The sequence below is a fragment of the Salmo salar genome, chromosome ssa14 (genome assembly GCF_905237065.1).
Source record: "Salmo salar chromosome ssa14, Ssal_v3.1, whole genome shotgun sequence".
Taxonomy (NCBI): Eukaryota; Metazoa; Chordata; class Actinopteri; order Salmoniformes; family Salmonidae; genus Salmo; species Salmo salar.
In genome coordinates, this window is record NC_059455.1 from 50,206,670 (window position 1) to 50,228,984 (window position 22,315).

General features: G+C 44.0%; 1 protein-coding gene across 1 annotated transcript in view; it reads right to left on the reverse strand.

The window, feature by feature from the left end:
* The window catches only part of LOC106591876 (piezo-type mechanosensitive ion channel component 2), a 267,883-nt gene that overhangs the window by 79,690 nt on the left and 165,878 nt on the right, over positions 1–22,315 (reverse strand). Inside the window, exons 28-35 of the mRNA XM_045693681.1 lie at positions 19,620–19,742; positions 14,662–14,862; positions 14,248–14,452; positions 12,433–12,534; positions 10,754–10,919; positions 5,165–5,408; positions 4,397–4,514; positions 4,024–4,186 (exon numbers count right to left, since the gene is read on the reverse strand). Coding sequence (XP_045549637.1) covers positions 4,024–4,186; positions 4,397–4,514; positions 5,165–5,408; positions 10,754–10,919; positions 12,433–12,534; positions 14,248–14,452; positions 14,662–14,862; positions 19,620–19,742 — 1,322 coding nt within the window. The remainder of the gene's footprint in view (positions 1–4,023; positions 4,187–4,396; positions 4,515–5,164; positions 5,409–10,753; positions 10,920–12,432; positions 12,535–14,247; positions 14,453–14,661; positions 14,863–19,619; positions 19,743–22,315) is intronic.

Here is a 22,315-nt window from a genome sequence, read left to right on the forward strand (position 1 = left end):
ACGTCTTCGCGCAAACTGCAGCGATAGTGGTCGATCAGGGCCCTGTCGCTCCATCCCGCGCCGGCGGCCAGGGTCCGAAAGTCCATGGCAAACTCCTGGATGCTCCTCGTGCCCTGCCTCAGGTGGTAGAGACGTTCACCCGCCGCTCTACCCTCGGGCGGGTGGTCGAAGACTGCCCGGAAACGGCGGATGAAATCCTCAAAATGGTCCAGCGCCGCATCTCCTTCTCCCCACATGGCGTTGGCTCACTCCAGGGCTTTCGCTGAGAGGCACGAGACGAGGGCGAACACCCTCTCACGGCCCAAAGGAGCCGGGTGGATGGTTGCCAGGTAGAGCTCTAGCTGCAGTAGGAAACCCTGGCAGCGTGCAGCCGTCTTGTAGTACTCCCGGGGAAGAGCGAGACGAATCGCACTTGGACCGGGTGAAGGGGGGGCGAGTAGTGGAGACCCTGGTTGTGCTGGTGGAGGCGCTGGAGGAACTCCCTGTCTCTCCCAGCGGTCCATGGTTTGGACAACACGGTCCATGGCGGCGCTGAGATGGTGGATCATCGCCGCTTGCACCTGGATGCGCTCCTCGACCCCTATACCAGGGGCACCTACTCCTGCTGACTCCAAAAGTTGGTGTGGGATTCTGTAAAGGGGTACCTAACTGGTGGCAGGGAAGTCAGCCGCAGGATGGCAGAACTAGGTAGTAGCCGGAGCATTAACCTGTTGGGGATAGGGGGCAGTATTTGCACGGCCGGATAAAAAACGTACCCAATTTAATCTGGTTACTACTCCTGCCCAGTAACTAGAATATGCATATATATAATTAGTAGATTTGGATAGAAAACACTAAAGTTTCTAAAACTGTTTGAATGGTGTCTGTGAGTATAACAGAACTCATATGGCAGACCAAAACCTGAGAAGATTCCACGCAGGAAGTGGAAATCTGATTTGTGGAATCACCTTCTACACTTTGCCTTTGAAACACACCTTGAGTTAGGATTCATTGAGCACTTGCTAAGGCTTCCACTAGATGTCAACAGTCTTTACAAAGTGGTTTGAGTCTTCTATGGTAGAAACTGACTTTAAGAGAGGCTTGGAAAGTAGGTCATAGAGGGAGGGCCATTACTACTATGACGCGGACGCCCGTGGGTACCCTTTTGTTCCAAAACGTTTAGTAAGACAATGCAATCGTCCGCCTTGAATGTTATTGAAGCTCTGGCTGAAAAAGGCCCTAAAGATTTCTGTTATACAACGTTTGACATGTTTGAACGAATGTAAATATATATTTTTTGCACATTCGTGACGACAAGTCCAGCGCGCCTCGTACATTATGAGTAGCCTTCGGAACGTGCTAACAAGAAGGAGCTATTGGGACATAAATTATTAACTTTTTCGAACAAAACTACATTTGTTGTGAACCTGGGATTCCTGGAAGTGCCTTCTGATGAAGATAATCAAAGGTAAGGGAATATTTACAATAGTATATTTGATTTTAGATGGTTCCAAGATGGCGCTAACATGTATCGCCTATCCTATTTTTCTGAGCATATCACCTCGTTTATTGCAAAGTGTGATTTCCCAGTAAAGTTATTTTGAAATCTGGCAATTCGGTTGCATTCACGAGATGTTAATCTATAATTCTTTGAATGACAATATTACATTTTAACAATGTTTTCAAATAGTAATTTTGTAAATTGTAGCACTGGTTCACCGGAAGCATTTGAGGGAAAATATTTTCTGAACGTCACGCGCCGATGTAAAATGCTGTTTTTATATATAAATATGAACTTTATCGAACAAAAAATGCATGTATTGTGTAACATGATGTCCTAGGAGTGTCATCTGATGAAGATTGTCAAAGGTTAGTGCTGCATTTAGCTGTGTTTTGGGTATTTGTGATGCATGCTAGTTGCTTTGAAAATAGCAGTGTGATTTTTTTGGCAGGGTACTCTCCTAACATAATCTAATGTTTTGCTTTTGCTGTAAAGCCTTTTTGAAATCGGACAACGTGGTTCGATTCAGGAGAGGTGTATCTATAAAATGGTGTAAAATAGTCATATGTTTGAGAAATTGAAGTTATAGCATTTATGAGGTATTTGTATTTCACGCGATGCGATTCCACTGACTGTTGACTAGGGTTGGGACGCAGGTTAAATAAAAAAAAACAACGGCATAAAAATACAACAGAATATGGGTATAAAAAAACCAACGCGCACCAGTAAGCATGTGCACAAGCACTTACAACAAACAATCTCACACAAAGACATGGGGGGAACAGAGGGTTAAATACACAACAAATAATGAGGGAAATGGAAACCAGGTGTGTAGGAAAACAAGACAAAACAAATGGAAAATGAAAAGTGGATCGACGATGGCTAGAAGACCGGTGATGCCGACCGCTGAACGCTGCCCGAACAAGGAGAGGAAACGACTTCGGTGGAAGTCGTGACAATCACAGATACATGATCACATCACAGATACACGATTACATCACAGATACTGTACATTACCATATCACAGATACGTTATCATCACAATGTATTGTACTACAGCGGAGTGAGAACAGTTGCAAAGAGTTTGCTGGTGCAATGGAGGTCTTTGGAACCACGCTGGTGCGATGAGTAACCTGGTGCGATGAGTAACCTGGTGCGATGAGTAACCTGGTGCGATGAGTAACCTGGTGGGATGAGTAACCTGGTGGGATGAGTAACCTGGTGCGATGAGTAACCTGGTGCATTGAGTAACCTGGTGCATTGAGTAACCTGGTGCGATGAGTAACCTGGTGCGATTAGTAACCTGGTGCGTTGAGTAACCTGGTGCATTGAGTAACCTGGTGCGATGAGTAACCTGGTGCATTGAGTAACCTGGTGCGATGAGTAACCTGGTGCATTGAGTAACCTGGTGCATTGAGTAACCTGGTGCATTGAGTAACCTGGTGCGATGAGTAACCTGGTGCATTGAGTAACCTGGTGCATTGAGTAACCTGGTGCGATGAGTAACCTGGTGCGATGAGTAACCTGGTGCGATGAGTAACCTGGTGCGATGAGTAACCTGGTGCATCGAGTAACCTGGTGCGATGAGTAACCTGGTGCATTGAGTAACCTGGTGCGTTGAGTAACCTGGTGCGATGAGTAACCTGGTGCATTGAGTAACCTGGTGCAATGAGTAACCTGGTGCGATGAGTAACCTGGTGCATTGAGTAACCTGGTGCATTGAGTAACCTGGTGCATTGAGTAACCTGGTGCGATGAGTAACCTGGTGCGATGAGTAACCTGGTGCGATGAGTAACCTGGTGCGTTGAGTAACCTGGTGTGATGAGTAACCTGGTGCGTTGAGTAACCTGGTGCGATGAGTAACCTGGTGTGATGAGTAACCTGGTGCGATGAGTAACCTGGTGTGATGAGTAATCTTGCCTGAGACCAAAAGACTTGAGTTAGCTCCCCAACCTAATGCCTAGTCTTTAGCTCAGTTCTCTGCTGCCAGTGACTGGAACGAATTGCAAAAATCGCTGAAACTGGAGACTTTTATTTCCCTCACCAACTTTAAACATCAGCTATCTGAGCAGCTAACCGATCGCTGCAGCTGTACATAGTCCATCTTTAAACAGCCCACCCAATCTACCTACCTCATCCCCATACTGTTTTTATTTACTTTTCTGCTCTTTTGCACACCAGTATCTCTACTTGCACATCATCATCTGCTCATCTGTCACTCCAGTGTTAATTTGCTAAATTGTAATTCTTCGCTACTATGGCCTATTTATTGCCTTACCTCCTCATGCATTTTGCACACACTGTATATAGACTTTCTTTTTTTCCTACTGTGTCATTGACTTGTTTTGTGTTATTGGCTTGTTTATTGTTTATCCCATGTGTAACTCTGTGTTGTTGTCTGTGTCACACTGCTTTTGCTTTATCTTGGCCAGGCCGCAGTTGTAAATGAGAACTTGTTCTCAACTAGCCTACCTGGTTAAATAAAGGTGAAAAAAAAAAAAATTTAAGGGACCTGGGGTTTGGAACCCCAGTTGTGTGTATACCTGGAGGCCAGTATCTGTGAGGCCCTGATGTCAGCCACCACATGCAAGAAGTAGTAACTCATGAAGACGCGTCTCTGCAACAGCAGGAAGGCAAAACAAATACTGTCCCAGATGATCCCAGCCTCGTCGCTGGGCAGATCACACTTCTTACCACCGTCCCCAGCTAGTGAGGAGACACACGCACACGCGTACACACACGTGCACACGCAGACACACACACACACACACACACACACACAACACCTTTAGTTGTATAATTTCTACATTTAATCTCCTTCATAAAACACATACATATTTCATTGAATTTTAACTGTTGAATGTCACTAAACTTCATGACATTATTAAGTGATCCGTCATTCAGTAAGAGACTTACGTGTGACGTCTCTGTTAATGATGACCTTATACTCCTTGATGGTGCAGGCCAGGCTGAGGAGCTGGATCAGCCAACAGTTGTTCACCACCAGGACATTGATGTAGCCACAGGCCAGGATCTGATCACAACACAGAGACGAAGAATTAAATATACAGGCTGGCAGAAAAGTTTAAAAAAGGACTCAGGGTGAATCAGATCTAAAGGGGGTGAATCAGATCTACAGGGGGTGAATCAGATCTACAGGGGGTGAATCAGATCTACAGGGGGTGAATCAGATCTACAGGGGGTGAATCAGATCTACAGGGGGTGAATCAGATCTACAGGGGGTGAATCAGATCTACAGGGGATGAATCAGATCTACAGGGGGTGAATCAGATCTACAGGGGGTGAATCAGATCTACAGGGGGAATCAGATCTACAGGGGGAATCAGATCTACAGGGTGAATCAAATCTACAGGGTGAATCAAATCTACAGGGTGAATCAAATCTACAGGGTGAATCAGATCTACAGGGTGAATCAGATACAGGGTGAATCAAATCTACAGGGTGAATCAGATACAGGGTGAATCAGATACAGGGTGAATCAGATACAGGGGGTGAATCAGACCTACAGGGTGAATCAGATCAAACACCAGATGGAAGGGCCCCTTTATGTAATATGACTTTGCTTATGATTGTAAAGCATCTACAGTATGTAGTGTTAATGAACACTTAAGAATGCTATATAAACTGCTCATATAAGCTGCTCATAACCATGGTCCTACTCACAGACAGGATGTTCTTCATGGTGATCACAAACACGTTATAGGCGATCAGGAAGTCCCAGTAGTGTAGGATCTTTTTGATTGGCTTGAGCAGCAGCTCCCCGCCGAACAGCAGGAAGTAGAAACATCCCACCAGATAGCCCAAACAGAAGAGGCTGATACGCGTGGTGCCGGTGATGAAGATGATGGTGAGGACGAACCAGAAGAGGTAGCTAAACATGATGACCTTCAGCATGTCCAGGTAGGATCTGGTAAAAGAACCGGAGAGAAGGGGGGAAAAAGAGAGACAAGAGCCAGGTTCAATGTGTTCAATGTGTTCAATATGTCCATCATGTTCAATCTGTCCAACGTGTTCAATGTATCCATCGTGTTCAATCTGTCCAACGTGTTCAATGTATCCATCGTGTTCAATCTGTCCAACGTGTTCAATGTGTTCAATCTGTCAAACGTGTTCAATCTGTCCAACGTGTTCAATCTGTCCAACGTGTTCAATGTGTTTAATGTGTCCGACGTGTCCGACGTGTCCGACGTGTTCAATGTGTTTAATGTGTCCAATGTGTCCAACGTGTCCAACGTGTCCAACGTGTTCAATGTGTTTAGTGTTCAATTTGTAAGTCGCTCTGGATAAGAGCGTCTGCTAAATGACTTAAATGTAAATGTAAATGTTTAATGTGTCCAACGTGTCCAACGTGTTCAATGTGTTTAATGTGTCCGACGTGTCCGACGTGTCCAACGTGTCCAACGTGTTCAATCTGTCCAACGTGTTCAATCTGTCCAACGTGTTCAATGTGTTTAATGTGTCCAACGTGTCCAACGTGTCCAACGTGTTCAACGTGTTCAACGTGTTTAATGTGTCCAACGTGTTCAATGTGTTTAATGTGTCCGACGTGTCCGACGTGTCCAACGTGTCCAACGTGTTCAATCTGTCCAACGTGTTCAATCTGTCCAACGTGTTCAATGTGTTTAATGTGTTTAATGTGTCCAACGTGTCCAACGTGTCCAACGTGTTTAACGTGTTTAACGTGTTTAACGTGTTTAACGTGTTCAACGTGTTTAACGTGTTTAACGTGTTTAACGTGTTCAACGTGTTCAACGTGTTCAACGTGTTTAACGTGTTTAACGTGTTTAACGTGTCCAACGTGTTAATGTGTTCAATGTGTCCAATGTTATGTAGTTCTGTCCTTGAGCTGTTCTTGTCTATTGATGTTCTGTATTAGGTCATTCTGTATTCTGTTTCATGTTTTGTGTGGACCCCAGGAAGAGTAACTGCTGCTTTTGCAACAGCTATTGGGAGTTCCTAATAAAATAGCAAATACCAAAATGTGTCCAACGTGTCCAACGTGTCCAACGTGTTTAATGTGTTCAACGTGTTCAACGTGTCCAACGTGTCCAACGTGTTCAACGTGTCCAACGTGTTCAACGTGTTCAACGTGTTCAACGTGTCCAACGTGTTCAACGTGTCCAACGTGTTCATCGTGTTTAATGTGTTCATCGTGTTTAATGTGTTCATCATGTTCAACGTGTTTAATGTGTTCATCTTGTTCATCGTGTTCATCGTGTTTAATGTGTTCATCGTGTTCCAGGTGTTTAATGTGTTCATCGCGTTCATCATGTTCATCGTGTTTAATGTGTTCATCGTGTTCCAGGTGTTTAATGTGTTCATCGCGTTCATCATGTTCATCGTGTTTAATGTGTTCATCGTGTTCATCGTGTTCAACGTGTTCATCGTGTTTAATGTGTTCATCGTGTTCATCGTGTTTAATGTGTTCATCGTGTTTAATGTGTTCATCATGTTCAACGTGTTTAATGTGTTCATCGTGTTCATCGTGTTTAATGTGTTCATCGTGTTCAACGTGTTTAATGTGTTCATCGTGTTCATCGTGTTTAATGTGTTCATCGTGTTCATCGTGTTTAATGTGTTCATCGTGTTCATCGTGTTTAATGTGTTCATCGTGTTCAACGTGTTTAACGTGTTCATCGTGTTTAATGTGTTCATCGTGTCTAACGTGTTCATCGTGTTCAACGTGTTTAACGTGTTCATCGTGTTCATCGTGTTCATCGTGTTTAATGTGTTCAACGTGTTTAACGTGTTCATCGTGTTCATCGTGTTTAATGTGTTCATCGTGTTCAACGTGTTCATCGTGTTTAATGTGTTCATCGTGTTCAACGTGTTCAACGTGTTTAACGTGTTCATCGTGTTCATCGTGTTTAATGTGTTTAATGTGTTCATCGTGTTTAATGTGTTTAATGTGTTTAATGTGTTTAATGTGTTCAATGTGTTTAATGTGTTCAATGTGGTTAATGTGTTCATCATGTTCAATGTAATCAATGTGTTTAATGTGTTCAATGTGTTCAATGTGTTCATCGTGTTCATCGTGTTCAATGTGTTCAATGTGTTTAATGTGTTTAATGTGTTTAATGTGTTCAATGTGTTCAATGTGTTTAATGTGTTTAATGTGTTCAATGTGTCCAATGTGTTCAAGTCTTTAGCTCAGTGTAATGCACAGACCCAGGTTCAAACCTCATCCCCTTTTCCCTGACCACTTTACCTAAATGGGAAAACCCTTTGTCTGTAATCATATAAGATATATCTTTAGGTCATTGAGCTACAGTAGGAAAAAGCATCATGTTGAGTGCACAGGAAAAATCTAAACAATGTTTGTGGTTGTTCTGTAATATAATCTGTAAATACATCCATCAATCCCATAATTAACTAGATCAATAACGGTGAGGCTTACAGTAAGAGTCTGATTGTGATCGATTAATACATAGAAATTACGGTTGATAATATAATATATGGAGTTGACAGGTATGTACTCTACTGAGAGAGAGAGAGAGAGAGAGAGAGAGAGAGAGAGAGAGAGAGAGAGAGAGAGAGAGAGAGAGGGCCATGTGATAACTCTATCCATGTCTATCAGTACAGGTATGTACTCTACTGAGAGAGAGAGAGAGAGAGAGAGAGAAAGAGAGAGAGGTCCATGTGATAACTCGATCCTGTTCAGGTATGTACTCTACTGTAAGGTATATGAGAGAGAGAGTGTATAGTACTAAAGTACAGTATGCTAAAAGCATGTTGTATAAAAGGAACTAAACTCAACTATACTGAACAAAAATCTAAATGCAACATGCAACAATTTCAAAGATTTCACTGACTTACAGTTCATGTAAGGAAATCAGTCAATTGAAATAAATAAATTAAGCCCTAATCTATGGATTTCACATGACTGGGCAGGGGAACAGCCATGGGTGGGCCTGGTAGGAGCCAGGCCCTGTCAATCAGAATGATGTTTTTTCCCACAAAAGGGCTTTATTCCAGACAGAAATACTCCTCAGTTTCATCAGCTGTCCGGGTGGCTGGTCTCAGACAATCCCTCAGGTTAAGAAGTGGAGGTCCTGGGCTGGCATGGTTACACGTGGCCGGTTGGACGCAATACCAAATTCTCTAAAATGACATTTTTTGGGGGTTGTTTTTAACCTTTATTTAACTAGGCAAGTCAGTTAAGTAGAAATTCTTATTTTCAATAACAGCCTAGGAACAGTGGGTTAACTGCCTTGTTCAGGGGCAGAACGACAGATTTGTACCTTGTCAGCTCGGGGATTTGTTCTTGCAACCTTTTGGTTACTAGTCCAACGCTCTAACAACTAGGCTACGCTGCCGCCCCGTTTGAGGTGGCGGCTTATGGTAGAGAACTGAACATTCACTTCTCTGGCAACAGTTCTGGTGGACATTCATGCAGTCAGCATGCCAATTGCACGCTCCCTCAAAACTTGAGACATCTGTGGCATTGTGTTGTGTGACAAAATTGCACATTTTAGAGTGGCCTTTTATTGTCCCCAGCACAAGGTGCACTTGTGTTATGATCATGCTGTTTAATCAGTTTCTTGATATGCCACACCTGTCAGATGGATAGATTATCTTGACAAAGGACAAACGCTCACTAACAGGGATGTAAACAAATTTGTGCACATTTGAGAGAAATTAGCTTTTTGTGCGCATGACAAATTGCTGGTTTCTTTTATTTTAGCTCATGAAACATGGGACCAACACTTTACATTTTGCGTTTATATTTTTTTGTTCAGTGTATCTGCAACCCAAATGGCACTCTAGTCCCCATTTGCAACTGAGTAGATGCATAGATAGATGCATAGATAGATGCATAGATGCATAGATAGATGCATAGATGATAGATAGATAAACAGACGACTGGATGGATGGATAGATGGATAGATGAGTGTGGTCCTCCATCAAACTCAATCACATCAAGAAAGGAAAAAAATAATGTACTTTTCCATACATTGAAAGCTATTATTAAGTTAGACAATGTACCAGACTAAAGAGTCTGAGTTGAAGAGAGAGAGAGAGAGAGGGAGACAGAGAGAGACAGAGAGAGAGAGAGAGAGAGAGAGAGAGAGAGAGAGAGAGAGCGAGAAAGAGAGACAGAAAGAGAGATAGAAAGAGAGAGAGAGACAGAGAGAGATAGAGACAGAGAGACAGAGAGATAGAGAGACAGAGAGACAGAGATAGAGAGAGAGAGAGAGAGATAGAGAGAGAGACAAAGCGAGAGAGAGAGAGACAGAAAGAGAGAGAGCCGGAGTGACAGACACTGATTGGACAGAGTGTTTTGTGGATTATGGATTTCTCTCTACCTCCATATCCGTAATGTGATACGTGGAAAAACCAGTGAATAAGTGCCGGGGAAGAAGGATTGAGGGGATCGAGTCCCAAATTGCAATATATCCCCTACATAGTGCACTACTTTTGACAAGAGCCCAAAGGTTGTGCACTATATAGGGAATAGGGTGGCATTTGGGCTGCAGATACAGCAGGGTGGTATAAAGATGTGTGTTCTCTTCACTACTGCTGTTGATGGACACGGAGTGCCATAATGAAACAGTTCTCCACTCTGAGCATCGAAACGGTGGAATGTTAGATCGATGAGAACAAACAGCAACAGGATGGCCTCTTTCCCCCTTTTCCCCCTCTCTATCCTCATCTGTCTACCCCATCTCCCTTTCTCACTTGCTGACCCGTGCAATCAAGGTGAGAGCATCTGGTTGCTACTTCAGTAGTCCACTAAAGGCTTGTTACCTTTTAGAAACAGACAGTAACTAGACATATTGTATGTATGGGTCTGCTGTTTCCAATGATATAGGTCTATCTACCTGCAGTGTATGAAGTCGGTCTATCTACCTGCAGTGTATGAAGTCGGTCTATCTACCTGCAGTGTATGAAGTCGGTCTATCTACCTGCAGTGTATGAAGTCGGTCTATCTACCTGCAGTGTATGAAGTCGGTCTATCTACCTGCAGTGTATGAAGTCGGTCTATTTACCTCTGCAGTGTATGAAGTCGGTCTATTTACCTCTGCAGTGTATGAAGTCGGTCTATTTACCTCTGCAGTGTATGAAGTCGGTCTATTTACCTCTGCAGTGTATGAAGTCGGTCTATTTACCTCTGCAGTGTATGAAGTCGGTCTATCTACCTGAAGTGTATGAAGTCGGTCTATCTACCTGCAGTGCATGAAGTCGGTCTATCTACCTGCAATGTATGAAGTCGGTCTATCTACCTGCAGTGTATGAAGTCGGTCTATTTACCTGCAGTGTATGAAGTCGGGGACAGGGTTGTGAACGCTGAAGGAGGCCGCGTCTAGGTCTCGACAGATCTCCACGTTGTCTCCGGCCATGAGACGGACAGCTGCCTTGTTCTCCTCATCAAATATACTCCTCTGGAGCGAGGCGCAGAGGAGGAGCATGAAGTCATCTAGAGAGGAGAGGAAGAGAGGAGGAGGAGAGAGGAGGAGAGGAGGTAGGAAGGAGAGAACTTAGAAAAGCAGATTTTAGCTTCATATCGAGCTAGTATTTAACTAAAAATGTAGATTGATATAGATAGGCAATATAATCAATTCTATCCAACCCTGTCCATACCGATCCCATTATATCCAACCCTGTCCATACCGATCCTATTATATCCAACCCTGTCCATACCGATCCCTTTATATCCAACCCTGTCCATACCGATCCCATTATATCCAACCCTGTCCATACCGGTCCCATTATATCCAACCCTGTCCATACCGGTCCCATTATATCCAACCCTGTCCATACCGATCCCATTATATCCAACCCTGTCCTTACTGATCCCATTATATCCAACCCTGTCCATACCGGTCCCATTATATCCAACCCTGTCCATACCGGTCCCATTATATCCAACCCTGTCCATACCGATCCCATTATATCAACCCTGTCCATACCGATCCCATTATATCCAACCCTGTCCATACCGATCCCATTATATCAACCCTGTCCATACCGATCCCATTATATCCAACCCTGTCCATACCGATCCCTTTATATCCAACCCTGTCCATACCGATCCCATTATATCCAACCCTGTCCATCCTGATCCCTTTATATCCAACCCTGTCCATACCGATCCCATTATATCCAACCCTGTCCATACCGGTCCCATTATATCCAACCCTGTCCATACCGATCCCATTATATCAACCCTGTCCATACCGATCCCATTATATCCAACCCTGTCCATACCGATCCCATTATATCAACCCTGTCCATACCGATCCCTTTATATCCAACCCTGTCCATACCGATCCCTTTATATCCAACCCTGTCCATACCGATCCCATTATATCCAACCCTGTCCATACCGATCCCTTTATATCCAACCCTGTCCATACCGATCCCATTATATCCAACCCTGTCCATACCGGTCCCATTATATCCAACCCTGTCCATACCGATCCCATTATATCAACCCTGTCCATACCGATCCCATTATATCCAACCCTGTCCATACCGATCCCATTATATCAACCCTGTCCATACCGATCCCATTATATCCAACCCTGTCCATACCGATCCCTTTATATCCAACCCTGTCCATACTGATCCCTTTATATCCAACCCTGTCCATACCGGTCCCATTATATCCAACCCTGTCCATACCGATCCCATTATATCAACCCTGTCCATACCGATCCCTTTATATCCAACCCTGTCCATACCGATCCCATTATATCCAACCCTGTCCATACCGATCCCATTATATCAACCCTGTCCATACCGATCCCATTATATCCAACCCTGTCCATACCGATCCCTTTATATCCAACCCTGTCCATACCGATCCCATTATATCCAACCCTGTCCATACCGATCCCTTTATATCCAACCCTGTCCATACCGATCCCATTATATTAACTCTGTCCATACCGGTCCTTGACAGTCCAACAGAACAATATGATACATACAGACAAGAAAGATCGGGTTGGGGTTGGTGTGGAAGTCAGGGAAATATAGCCACTTGATGACGTTGGAGTCCATTGCAGAGTTAGGGAACCGCCATGGGTAGTCTGAAGGGATAGAGAGCAACAAAATAAATATATCATTATATATAATAATAATATAATAATATATTAAAATGTAAGAAAATCACATACATTTCACACACTTAAACAAGATAAAGGAAACCGCACACTGCTCTTGATAGTATCACTGATATTTAATAAGCTTTACGTATTGGCCTCACGGCCTTCGACAGAGCTTTTTCACACACTTAAACAAGCAAATACATGTAAACTCTATAATGCAATAAACACCATATATATATATATATATATATATATATATATACACAGCAGTATGTGGACACCCCTTGAAATTAGTGGATTCGGGCTTTTCCAGCCACATCCATTGCTGATAGGTGTATAAAATCGAGCACACAGACATAGACAAACATTTGCAGTAGAATGGCCCGTACTGAAGAGCTCAGTGACTTTCAACGTGGCACCGTCATAGGATGCCACCTTTCCAACAGTCAGTTCATCAAATTTCTGCCCTGCTAGAGCTGCCCCAGTCAACTGTAAGTGCTGTTATTGTAAAGTGGAAACATCTAAGAGCAACAACGGCTCAGCCTGCAAAGTGGTAGACCACACAAGCTCACAGTACGGGATCGCCGAGTGCTGAAGCACGTAAAAATCGTCTGTCCTCGGTTGCTCAATACCGAGTTCCAAACTGCCTCTGGAAGCAACATCAGCACAAGAAATGTTCATCTGGAGCTTCATGAAATGGGTTTCCATGGCCGAGCAGCCGCACACAAGCCTAAGATCACCATGCACAATGCCAAGCGTCAGCTGGAGTGATGTAAAGCTCGCCACCACTGGACTCTGGAAACACGTTCTCTGGAGTGATGAATCCCTCTTCACCATCTGGCAGTCCGATGGACGAATCTGGGTTTGGCAGATGCCAGGAGAACGCTACCTGCCCCAATGCATAGAGCCAAGTGTAAAGTTTAGCCAGTTAAAGTCTACCTGGTGGCAGGTAGCCTAGTGGTTAGAGTGTTAGACTAGTAACCAAAAGGTTGCAAGATTGAATCCCTGAGCTGACAAGGTAAAAAATCTGTTGTTCTGCCCCTGAAGAAGGCAGTTCACCCACTGTTCCTAGGCTGTCATTTAAAATAAGAATTTGCTCTTAACTGACTTGCTTAGTTAAATGAAGGTAAAATAAAAAAAGTTTGGTGGAGGAGGAATAATGGTCTGGGGATGTTTTTCATGGTTCGGGTCCCTTAGTTCCAGTGAAGGAAAATCTTAACGCTACAGCATACAATTACATTCTAGACGATTCTATGCTTCCAACATTTTGGCAGCAGTTTTGGGAAAGCTCTTTCCTGTTTCAGCATGACAATGCCCCCATGCACAAAGCAAGGTCCATACAGAAATGGTTTGTCGAAATCATTGTGGAAGATCTTGAATGGCCTGCACAGAGCCCTGACCTCAACCCCATCAAACACCTTTGGGATGAATTGGAACGCCGACTGCAAGCCAGGCCTAATCGCCCAACATCAGTGCCCGACCTCACTAATGCTCTTGTGGCTGAATGTAAGCAAGTCCCTGCAGCAATGTTCCAACATCTAGTGGAAAGCCTTCCCAGAAGAGTGGAGGCTGTTAAAGCAGCAAAGGGAGAACTAACTCCAATGAGATGTTCTACGAGCATGTGTACACATATTTTTGGTCATGTTGTGTACATACACAGACACACACACACACACACCCCACACACACACCTACCTTTGCAAGCTGCAGGTGGTATCCCGATGCACACAAAGTACTGCCAGGTTAGAATACAGGCCTGGAAACAACAGTATTTAGGCCAGATCTCAGCTATAGCTTTCCTCCTCCGTCTATACATCACGGCTATCAGAGAGAAGGCATGCAGCATAGCATAGAAGTCCATACGCTGGCCAATCACATTCACTGCCAGTAGGAAGCACGTCTAGAACAGGGAGAGAAAGAGGTAGAGAGAGAAGTTTAGCCCAAATGATCTCTCTGAATATAATGGTTTCTACCTACCACCAAACCAAGTGATCTCTCTGAATATAATAGTTTCTACCTACCACCAAACCAAATGATCTCTCTGAATATAATAGTTTCTACCTACCACCAAACCAAATGATCTCTCTGAATATAATCGTTTCTACCTACCTCCAGCCCGAACTTGTAGAAGAAGTAGTTGATGAAGTACTTGGCACAGTTGACGATGCCGTTGTCGAGGTGTTGCCGCGTGATGTCATGGAAGATGATGCGAGCGGCTGGCGCGGTGAGCTTGTTCCTCAGTCTGTAGTACTGCTGGTGACGGTAGATGGTCACCTCAAACGCCAGCATGGCCAACATCAAGAGGTTGTTCTGGAGGAGGAGGCGAGGAAGGAACAGTGAAGCAACAGAATAGATCTTTGATGTAAATTTCAAATAAATTCTTTGTTATTTTTGCAGTACTGACTTGATAGAGGTAGATGTGTAGTATAGCCCTGACTCAGAGACTGGTCCTTCAGAGACTGGTCCTTCTAGCCCTGACTCAGAGACTGGTCCTTCTAGCCCTGACTCAGAGGCGGGTCCTTCTAGCCCTGACTCAGAGACTGGTCCTTCTAGCCCTGACTCAGAGACTGGTCCTTCTAGCCCTGACTCAGAGACTGGTCCTTCTAGCCCTGACTCAGAGGCGGGTCCTTCTAGCCCTGACTCAGAGGCGGGTCCTTCTAGCCCTGACTCAGAGGCGGGTCCTTCTAGCCCTGACTCAGAGACGGGTCCAGCTAGCCCTGACTCAGAGACTGGTCCTTCTAGCCCTGACTCAGAGACTGGTCCTTCTAGCCCTGACTCAGAGACTGGTCCTTCTAGCCCTGACTCAGAGACTGGTCCTTCTAGCCCTGACTCAGAGACTGGTCCTTCTAGCCCTGACTCAGAGGCTGGTCCTTACAGACAGATAATCAAAGGTGAGTCTCTCCCAATGTCCTGGGTTCCGAGATTTACAGTGAGGGAAAAAAAGTATTTGATCCCATGCTGATTTTGTACGTTTGCCCACTGACAAAGAAATGATCAGTCTATAATTTTAATGGTAGGTTTATTTGAACAGTGGGAGACAGAATAACAACAACAAAAAAATCCAGAAAAACGCATGTCAAAAATGTTATAAAATGATTTGCATTTTAACCTGTTATGGATAGGGGGCAGTATTTTCACGGCCGGATAAAAAACATACCCAATTTAATCTGATTATTACTCCTGCCCAGAAACTAGAATATGCATATAATTATTAGCTTTGGATAGAAAACACTCCAAAGTTTCTAAAACTGTTTGAATGGTGTCTGTGAGTATAACAGAACTCATATGGCAGGCAAAAACCTGAGAAGATTCCTTACAGGAAGCGCCCTCTCTGACCATTTCTTGGCCTTCTACACTCTCTTTATTGAAAACTGAGGATCTCTGCTGTAACGTGACACTTCATACGGCTCCCATAGGCTCTCAGAAGGCGGCAAAACGCTGAATGATGTCTTTGCAGGTCCTGGCTGAAAAACAATAGCGCATTTGGATAGTGGTCGATCAGAGAACAGAGACTGGAGGCGCATGCACCAACCAACCAACCAACCAACCCACCAACCCATCAACCAAACAACCATTCCACTCCAATGTACTCACATCCTACCTTACCTTTGTCTGTACACTATGCCTTGAACCTATGCTATCGTGCCCAGAAACCTGCTCCTTTTACTCTCTGTTCTGAACGTGCTAGACGGCCAGTTCGTATAGCCTTTAGCCGTACCCTAATCCTACTTCTCCTCTGTACCTCTGGTGATGTAGAGGTTAATCCAGGTCCTGCAGTGCCTAGCTCCACTCCGACTCCCCAGGTGCTCTCATTTGTGTAACCGTAAAAGCCTGTTGTCCAGAACTCTGGCACTCTCTATGGGTGTGCCACAGGGTTCAATTCTCGGGCCGACTCTCTTCTCTGTATACATCGATGATGTTGCTCTTGCTGCTGGTGATTCTCTGATCCACCTCTACGCAGACAACACCATTCTGTGTACTTCTGGCCCCTCTTTGGACACTGTGTTAACTAACCTTCAGTCGAGCTTCAATGCCATACAACTCTCCTTCCGTGGCCTCCAACTGCTCTTAAACGCAAGTAAAACTAAATGCATGCTATTCAATCGATCACTGCCTGCACCTGCTCGCCCGTCCAGCATCACTACCCTTTGGATAGAAAACACTCCAAAGTTTCTAAAACTGTTTGAATGGTGTCTGTGAGTATAACAGAACTCATATGGCAGGCAAAAACCTGAGAAGATTCCTTACAGGAAGCGCCCTCTCTGACCATTTCTTGGCCTTCTACACTCTCTTTATTGAAAACTGAGGATCTCTGCTGTAACGTGACACTTCATACGGCTCCCATAGGCTCTCAGAAGGCGGCAAAACGCTGAATGATGTCTTTGCAGGTCCTGGCTGAAAAACAATAGCGCATTTGGATAGTGGTCGATCAGAGAACAGAGACTGGAGGCGCATGCACGAGGCGACACCATGTTTTATTCTTTCGTCTTTGAACGAAAACAACGACTCCCGGTCGGAATATTATCGCTTTTTTACGAGAAAAATCGTATAAAAATTGATTTTAAACAGCGGTTGACATGCTTCGAAGTACGGTAATGGAATATTTAGAATTTTTTTGTCACGAAACGTGTCGGGCGCGTAACCCTTCGTCACCCTTCGGATAGTGTCTTGAACGCACGAACAAAACGCCACTATTTGGATATAACTATGGATTATTTGGAACCAAACCAACATTTGTTATTGAAGTAGAAGTCCCGGGAGTGCATTCTGACGAAGAACAGCAAAGGTAATAACATTTTTCTTATAGTAAATCTCAGTTTGGTGAGGGTCAAACTTGGTGTGTGTCAAAATAGCTAGCCTGTGATGGCGAGCTATCTACTCAGAATATTGCAAAATGTGCTTTCACCGAAAAGCTATTTTAAAATCGGACACCTCGATTGCATAAAGGAGTTCTGTATCTATAATTCTTTAAATAATTGTTATGTTTTTTGTGAACGTTTATCGTGAGTAATTTAGTAAATTCACCGGAAGTGTTCGGTGGGAATGCTAGTTCTGAACGTCACATGCTAATGTAAAAAGCTGGTTTTTGATATAAATATGAACTTGATTGAACAAAACATGCATGTATTGTATAACATAATGTCCTAGGCGTGTTATCTGATGAAGATCATCAAAGGTTAGTGCTGCATTTAGCTGTAGTTCTGTTTTTTGTGACATTATATGCTAGCTTGAAAAATGGGTGTCTGATTATTTCTGGCTGGGTACTCTGCTGACATAATCTAATGTTTTGCTTTCGCTGTAAAGCCTTTTTGAAATCGGACAGTGTGGTTAGATAAAGGAGAGTCTTGTCTTTAAAATGGTGTAAAATAGTAATATGTTTGAAAAATGGAAGTTTTGGGATTTTTGAGGAATTTGTCATTCGCGCCACGCCTATCATTGGATATTGGAGCAGGTGTTCCGCTAGCGGAACGTCTAGATGTAAGAGGATAATGAGGGAAATAAGTATTTGACCCCTCTGCAAAACATGACTTAGTACTTGGTGGCAAAACCCTTGTTGGCAATCACAGAGGTCAGACGTTTCTTGTAGTTGGCCACCAGGTTTGCACACATCTCAGGAGGGATTTTGTCCCACTCCTCTTTGCATATCTTCTCCAAGTCATTAAGGTTTCGAGGCTCACGTTTGGCAACTCGAACCTTCAGCTCCCTCCACAGATTTTCTATGGGATTAAGGTCTGGAGACCGGCTAGGCCACTCCAGGACCTTAATGTGCTTCTTCTTGAGCCACTCCTTTGTTGCCTTGGCCGTGTGTTTTGGGTCATTGTCATGCTGGAATACCCATCCACGACACATTTTCAATGCCCTGGCTGAGGGAAGGAGGTTCTCACCCAAGATTTGCCGGCACATGGCCCTGTCCATCGTCCCTTTGATGCGGTGAAGTTGTCCTGTCCCCTTAGCAGAAAAACACCCCAAAAGCATAATGTTTCCACCTCCATGTTTGACAGTGGGGATGGTGTTCTTGGGGTCATAGGCAGCATTCCTCCTCCTCCAAACACGGCGAGTTGAGTTGATGCCAAAGAGCTCCATTTTGGTCTCATCTGACCACAACACTTTCACCCAGTTGTCCTCTGAATCATTCAGATGTTCATTGGCAAACTTCAGACGGGCATGTATATGTGCTTTCTATAGCAGGGGGACCTTGCGGGTGCTGCAGGATTTCAGTCCTTCACGGCGTAGTGTGTTACCAATTGTTTTCTTGGTGACTATGGTCCCAGCTGCCTTGAGATCAGTGACAAGATCCTCCCGTGTATTTCTGGGCTGATTCCTCACCGTTCTCATGATCATTGCAACTCCACGAGGTGAGATCTTGCATGGAGCCCCAGGCCGAGGGAGATTGACAGTTCTTTTGTGTTTCTTCCATTTGCGAATAATCGCACCAACTGTTGTCAACTTCTCACCAAGTTGCTTGGCGATGGTCTTGTAGCTCATTCCAGCCTTGTATTGGTCTACAATCTTGTCCCTGACATCCTTGGAGAGCTCTTTGTCTTGGCCACGGTGGAGAGTTTGGAATCTGATTGATTGATTGCTTCTGTGGACAGGTGTCTTTTATACAGGTAACAAACTGAGATGAGGAGCACGCCCTTTAAGAGTGTGCTCCTAATCTCAGCTCGTTACCTGTATAAAAGACACCTGGGAGCCAGAAATCTTTCTGATTGAGAGGGGGTCAAATAATTATTTCCCTCATTAAAATGCAAATCAATTTATAACATTTTTGACATGCGTTTTTCAGGATTTTTTTGTTGTTATTCTGTCTCTCACTGTTCAAATAAACCTACCATAGACTGATCCTTTCTTTGTCAGTGGGCAAACGTACAAAATCTGCAGGGGATCAAATACTTTTTTTTCCCTCACTGTATCAATGGCAGATTAATGAAAAACTCAGTGTATGAGTTTTATATCTTGTTTGAGAACTATTTCCTATGTTTGCATGTCCCAAAGTGATGCTATACTACTATACTATATAGATGTCTTGTTTTACAAGTAAACGTGATCGGTTAGTGTCTCCTCACCCTGAGGTTCTCCAGTAGAGGGTTGAACTTGTTGAGTCCGACCCAGTTGGACGGGTCTACTGGTTCCTTGTACAGCAGAGAGTCTTTCATTTCCTCTCTCTGTTTCTGGGTGTAGTTCATTGGCTGGAGAGGAAGATGAGGAGTCAGAATAGGAGTCAGTCAGTCAGTCAAATCATATTCAAACGACCCTAGGCTTTTGTAAGTACCCTTACGAACAACCCAGAAGAGGAAGAAGAGGAGTCAGTCCAAAACACAACATTTTCATAGTTACAGTTATATATTGGTATCTATCTCTATACATTTGAATAAGTATGTTCAAATATCTTTGGCCAAGGCTTTGGCATAGAATTGAGAAACACAAATAGAAAATCTATCAACAAGCCAACCATTCCATCAACCAACCGACCAACCAACCAGCCAACCATTCCATCAACCAACCATTCCATCAACCAGCCAACCATTCCATCAACCAACCAGCCAACCATTCCATCAACCAGCCAACCATTCCATCAACCAGCCAACCATTCCATCAACCAGCCAACCATTCCATCAACCAGCCAACCATTCTATCAACCAGCCAACCATTCCATCAACCAGCCAAGCATTCCATCAACCAACCAGCCAACCATTCCATCAACCAACCAAACATTCTATCAACCAACCAACCTTTCCATCAACCAACTGAAATTTGATTACCAACCAATCTTTCCATCAACCAACCAGCCATTCCATTAACCAACAATTCCACCAACCAACCAACCAACCAACCCACCAACCCATCAACCAAACAACCATTCCACTCCAATGTACTCACATCCTACCTTACCTTTGTCTGTACACTATGCCTTGAACCTATGCTATCGTGCCCAGAAACCTGCTCCTTTTACTCTCTGTTCTGAACGTGCTAGACGGCCAGTTCGTATAGCCTTTAGCCGTACCCTAATCCTACTTCTCCTCTGTACCTCTGGTGATGTAGAGGTTAATCCAGGTCCTGCAGTGCCTAGCTCCACTCCGACTCCCCAGGTGCTCTCATTTGTGTAACCGTAAAAGCCTGTTGTCCAGAACTCTGGCACTCTCTATGGGTGTGCCACAGGGTTCAATTCTCGGGCCGACTCTCTTCTCTGTATACATCGATGATGTTGCTCTTGCTGCTGGTGATTCTCTGATCCACCTCTACGCAGACAACACCATTCTGTGTACTTCTGGCCCCTCTTTGGACACTGTGTTAACTAACCTTCAGTCGAGCTTCAATGCCATACAACTCTCCTTCCGTGGCCTCCAACTGCTCTTAAACGCAAGTAAAACTAAATGCATGCTATTCAATCGATCACTGCCTGCACCTGCTCGCCCGTCCAGCATCACTACTCTGGACGGCTCTGACTTAGAATACGTGGACAACTACAAATACCTGGGTGTCTGGTTAGACTGTAAACTCTCCTTCCAGACTCACATTAAGCATCTCCTATCCAAAATTAAATCTAGAATCGGCTTCCAAAATCGCAACAAAGCATCCTTCACTCATGCTGCCAAACATACCCTCGTAAAACTGAACATCCTACCGATCCTCGACTTTGGTGATGTCATCTATAAAATAGCCTCAAACGCTCTACTCAACAAATTGGATGCAGTCTATCACAGTGCCATCCGTTTTGTCACCAAAGCCCCATACACTACCCACCATTGCGACCTGTACGCTCTCGTTGGTTGGCCCTCGCTTCATACTCGTCGCCAAACCCACTGGCTACAGGTTATCTACAAGTCTCTGCTAGGTAAAGCCCCGCCTTATCTCCCACTCGTAGCAAGCGCTCCAGCAAGTATATCTCACTGGTCACCTCCAAAGCCAATTCCTCCTTTGGTCGTCTTTCCTTCCAGTTCTCTGCTGCCAATGACTGGAACGAACTGCAAAAATCTCTGAAGCTGGAGACTCAAATCTCCCTCACTAGCTTTAAACACCAGCTGTCAGAGCAGCTCACAGATCACTGCACCTGTACACAACCCGTCTGTAAACAGCACATCCATCTACCTACCTCATCCCCATACTGTATTTATTTATTTATCTTGCTCCTTTGCACCCCAGTATCCCTACTTGCGCATTCATCTTCTGCACATCTACCATTCCAGTGTTTAATTGCTATATTGTAATTACTTCGCCACCATGGCCTATTTATTGCATTAACTCCCTTATCTTACCTCATTTGCACTCTCTGTATATAGACTTTTTGTTTTCTTTTGTTCTACTGTATTATTAACTATGTTTTGTTTATTCCATGTGTAACTCTGTGTTGTTGTATGTGTTGAATTGCTATGCTTTATCTTGGCCAGGTCGCAGTTGCAAATGAGAACTTGTTCTCAACTAGCCTACCTGGTTAAATAAAGGTGATATAAAATGTTTAATTAAATTTAAAAATCAACCATTCCACCAACCAACCAATCTTTCCATCAACCAACCAACCAGCCATTCCATCAACACACCAGACTTTCCTTCAACCAACCAGCCATTACATTAACCAACCAACCATTCCATCAACCAACCAACCATTCCATCAACCAACCAACCATTCAATCAACCAACCAACCATTCAATCAACCAACCAACCATTCAATCAACCAACCAACCAACCAACCAACCAACCAACCAACCATTCAATCAACCAACCAACCAACCAACCATTCCACCAACCAACCAACCATTCCAT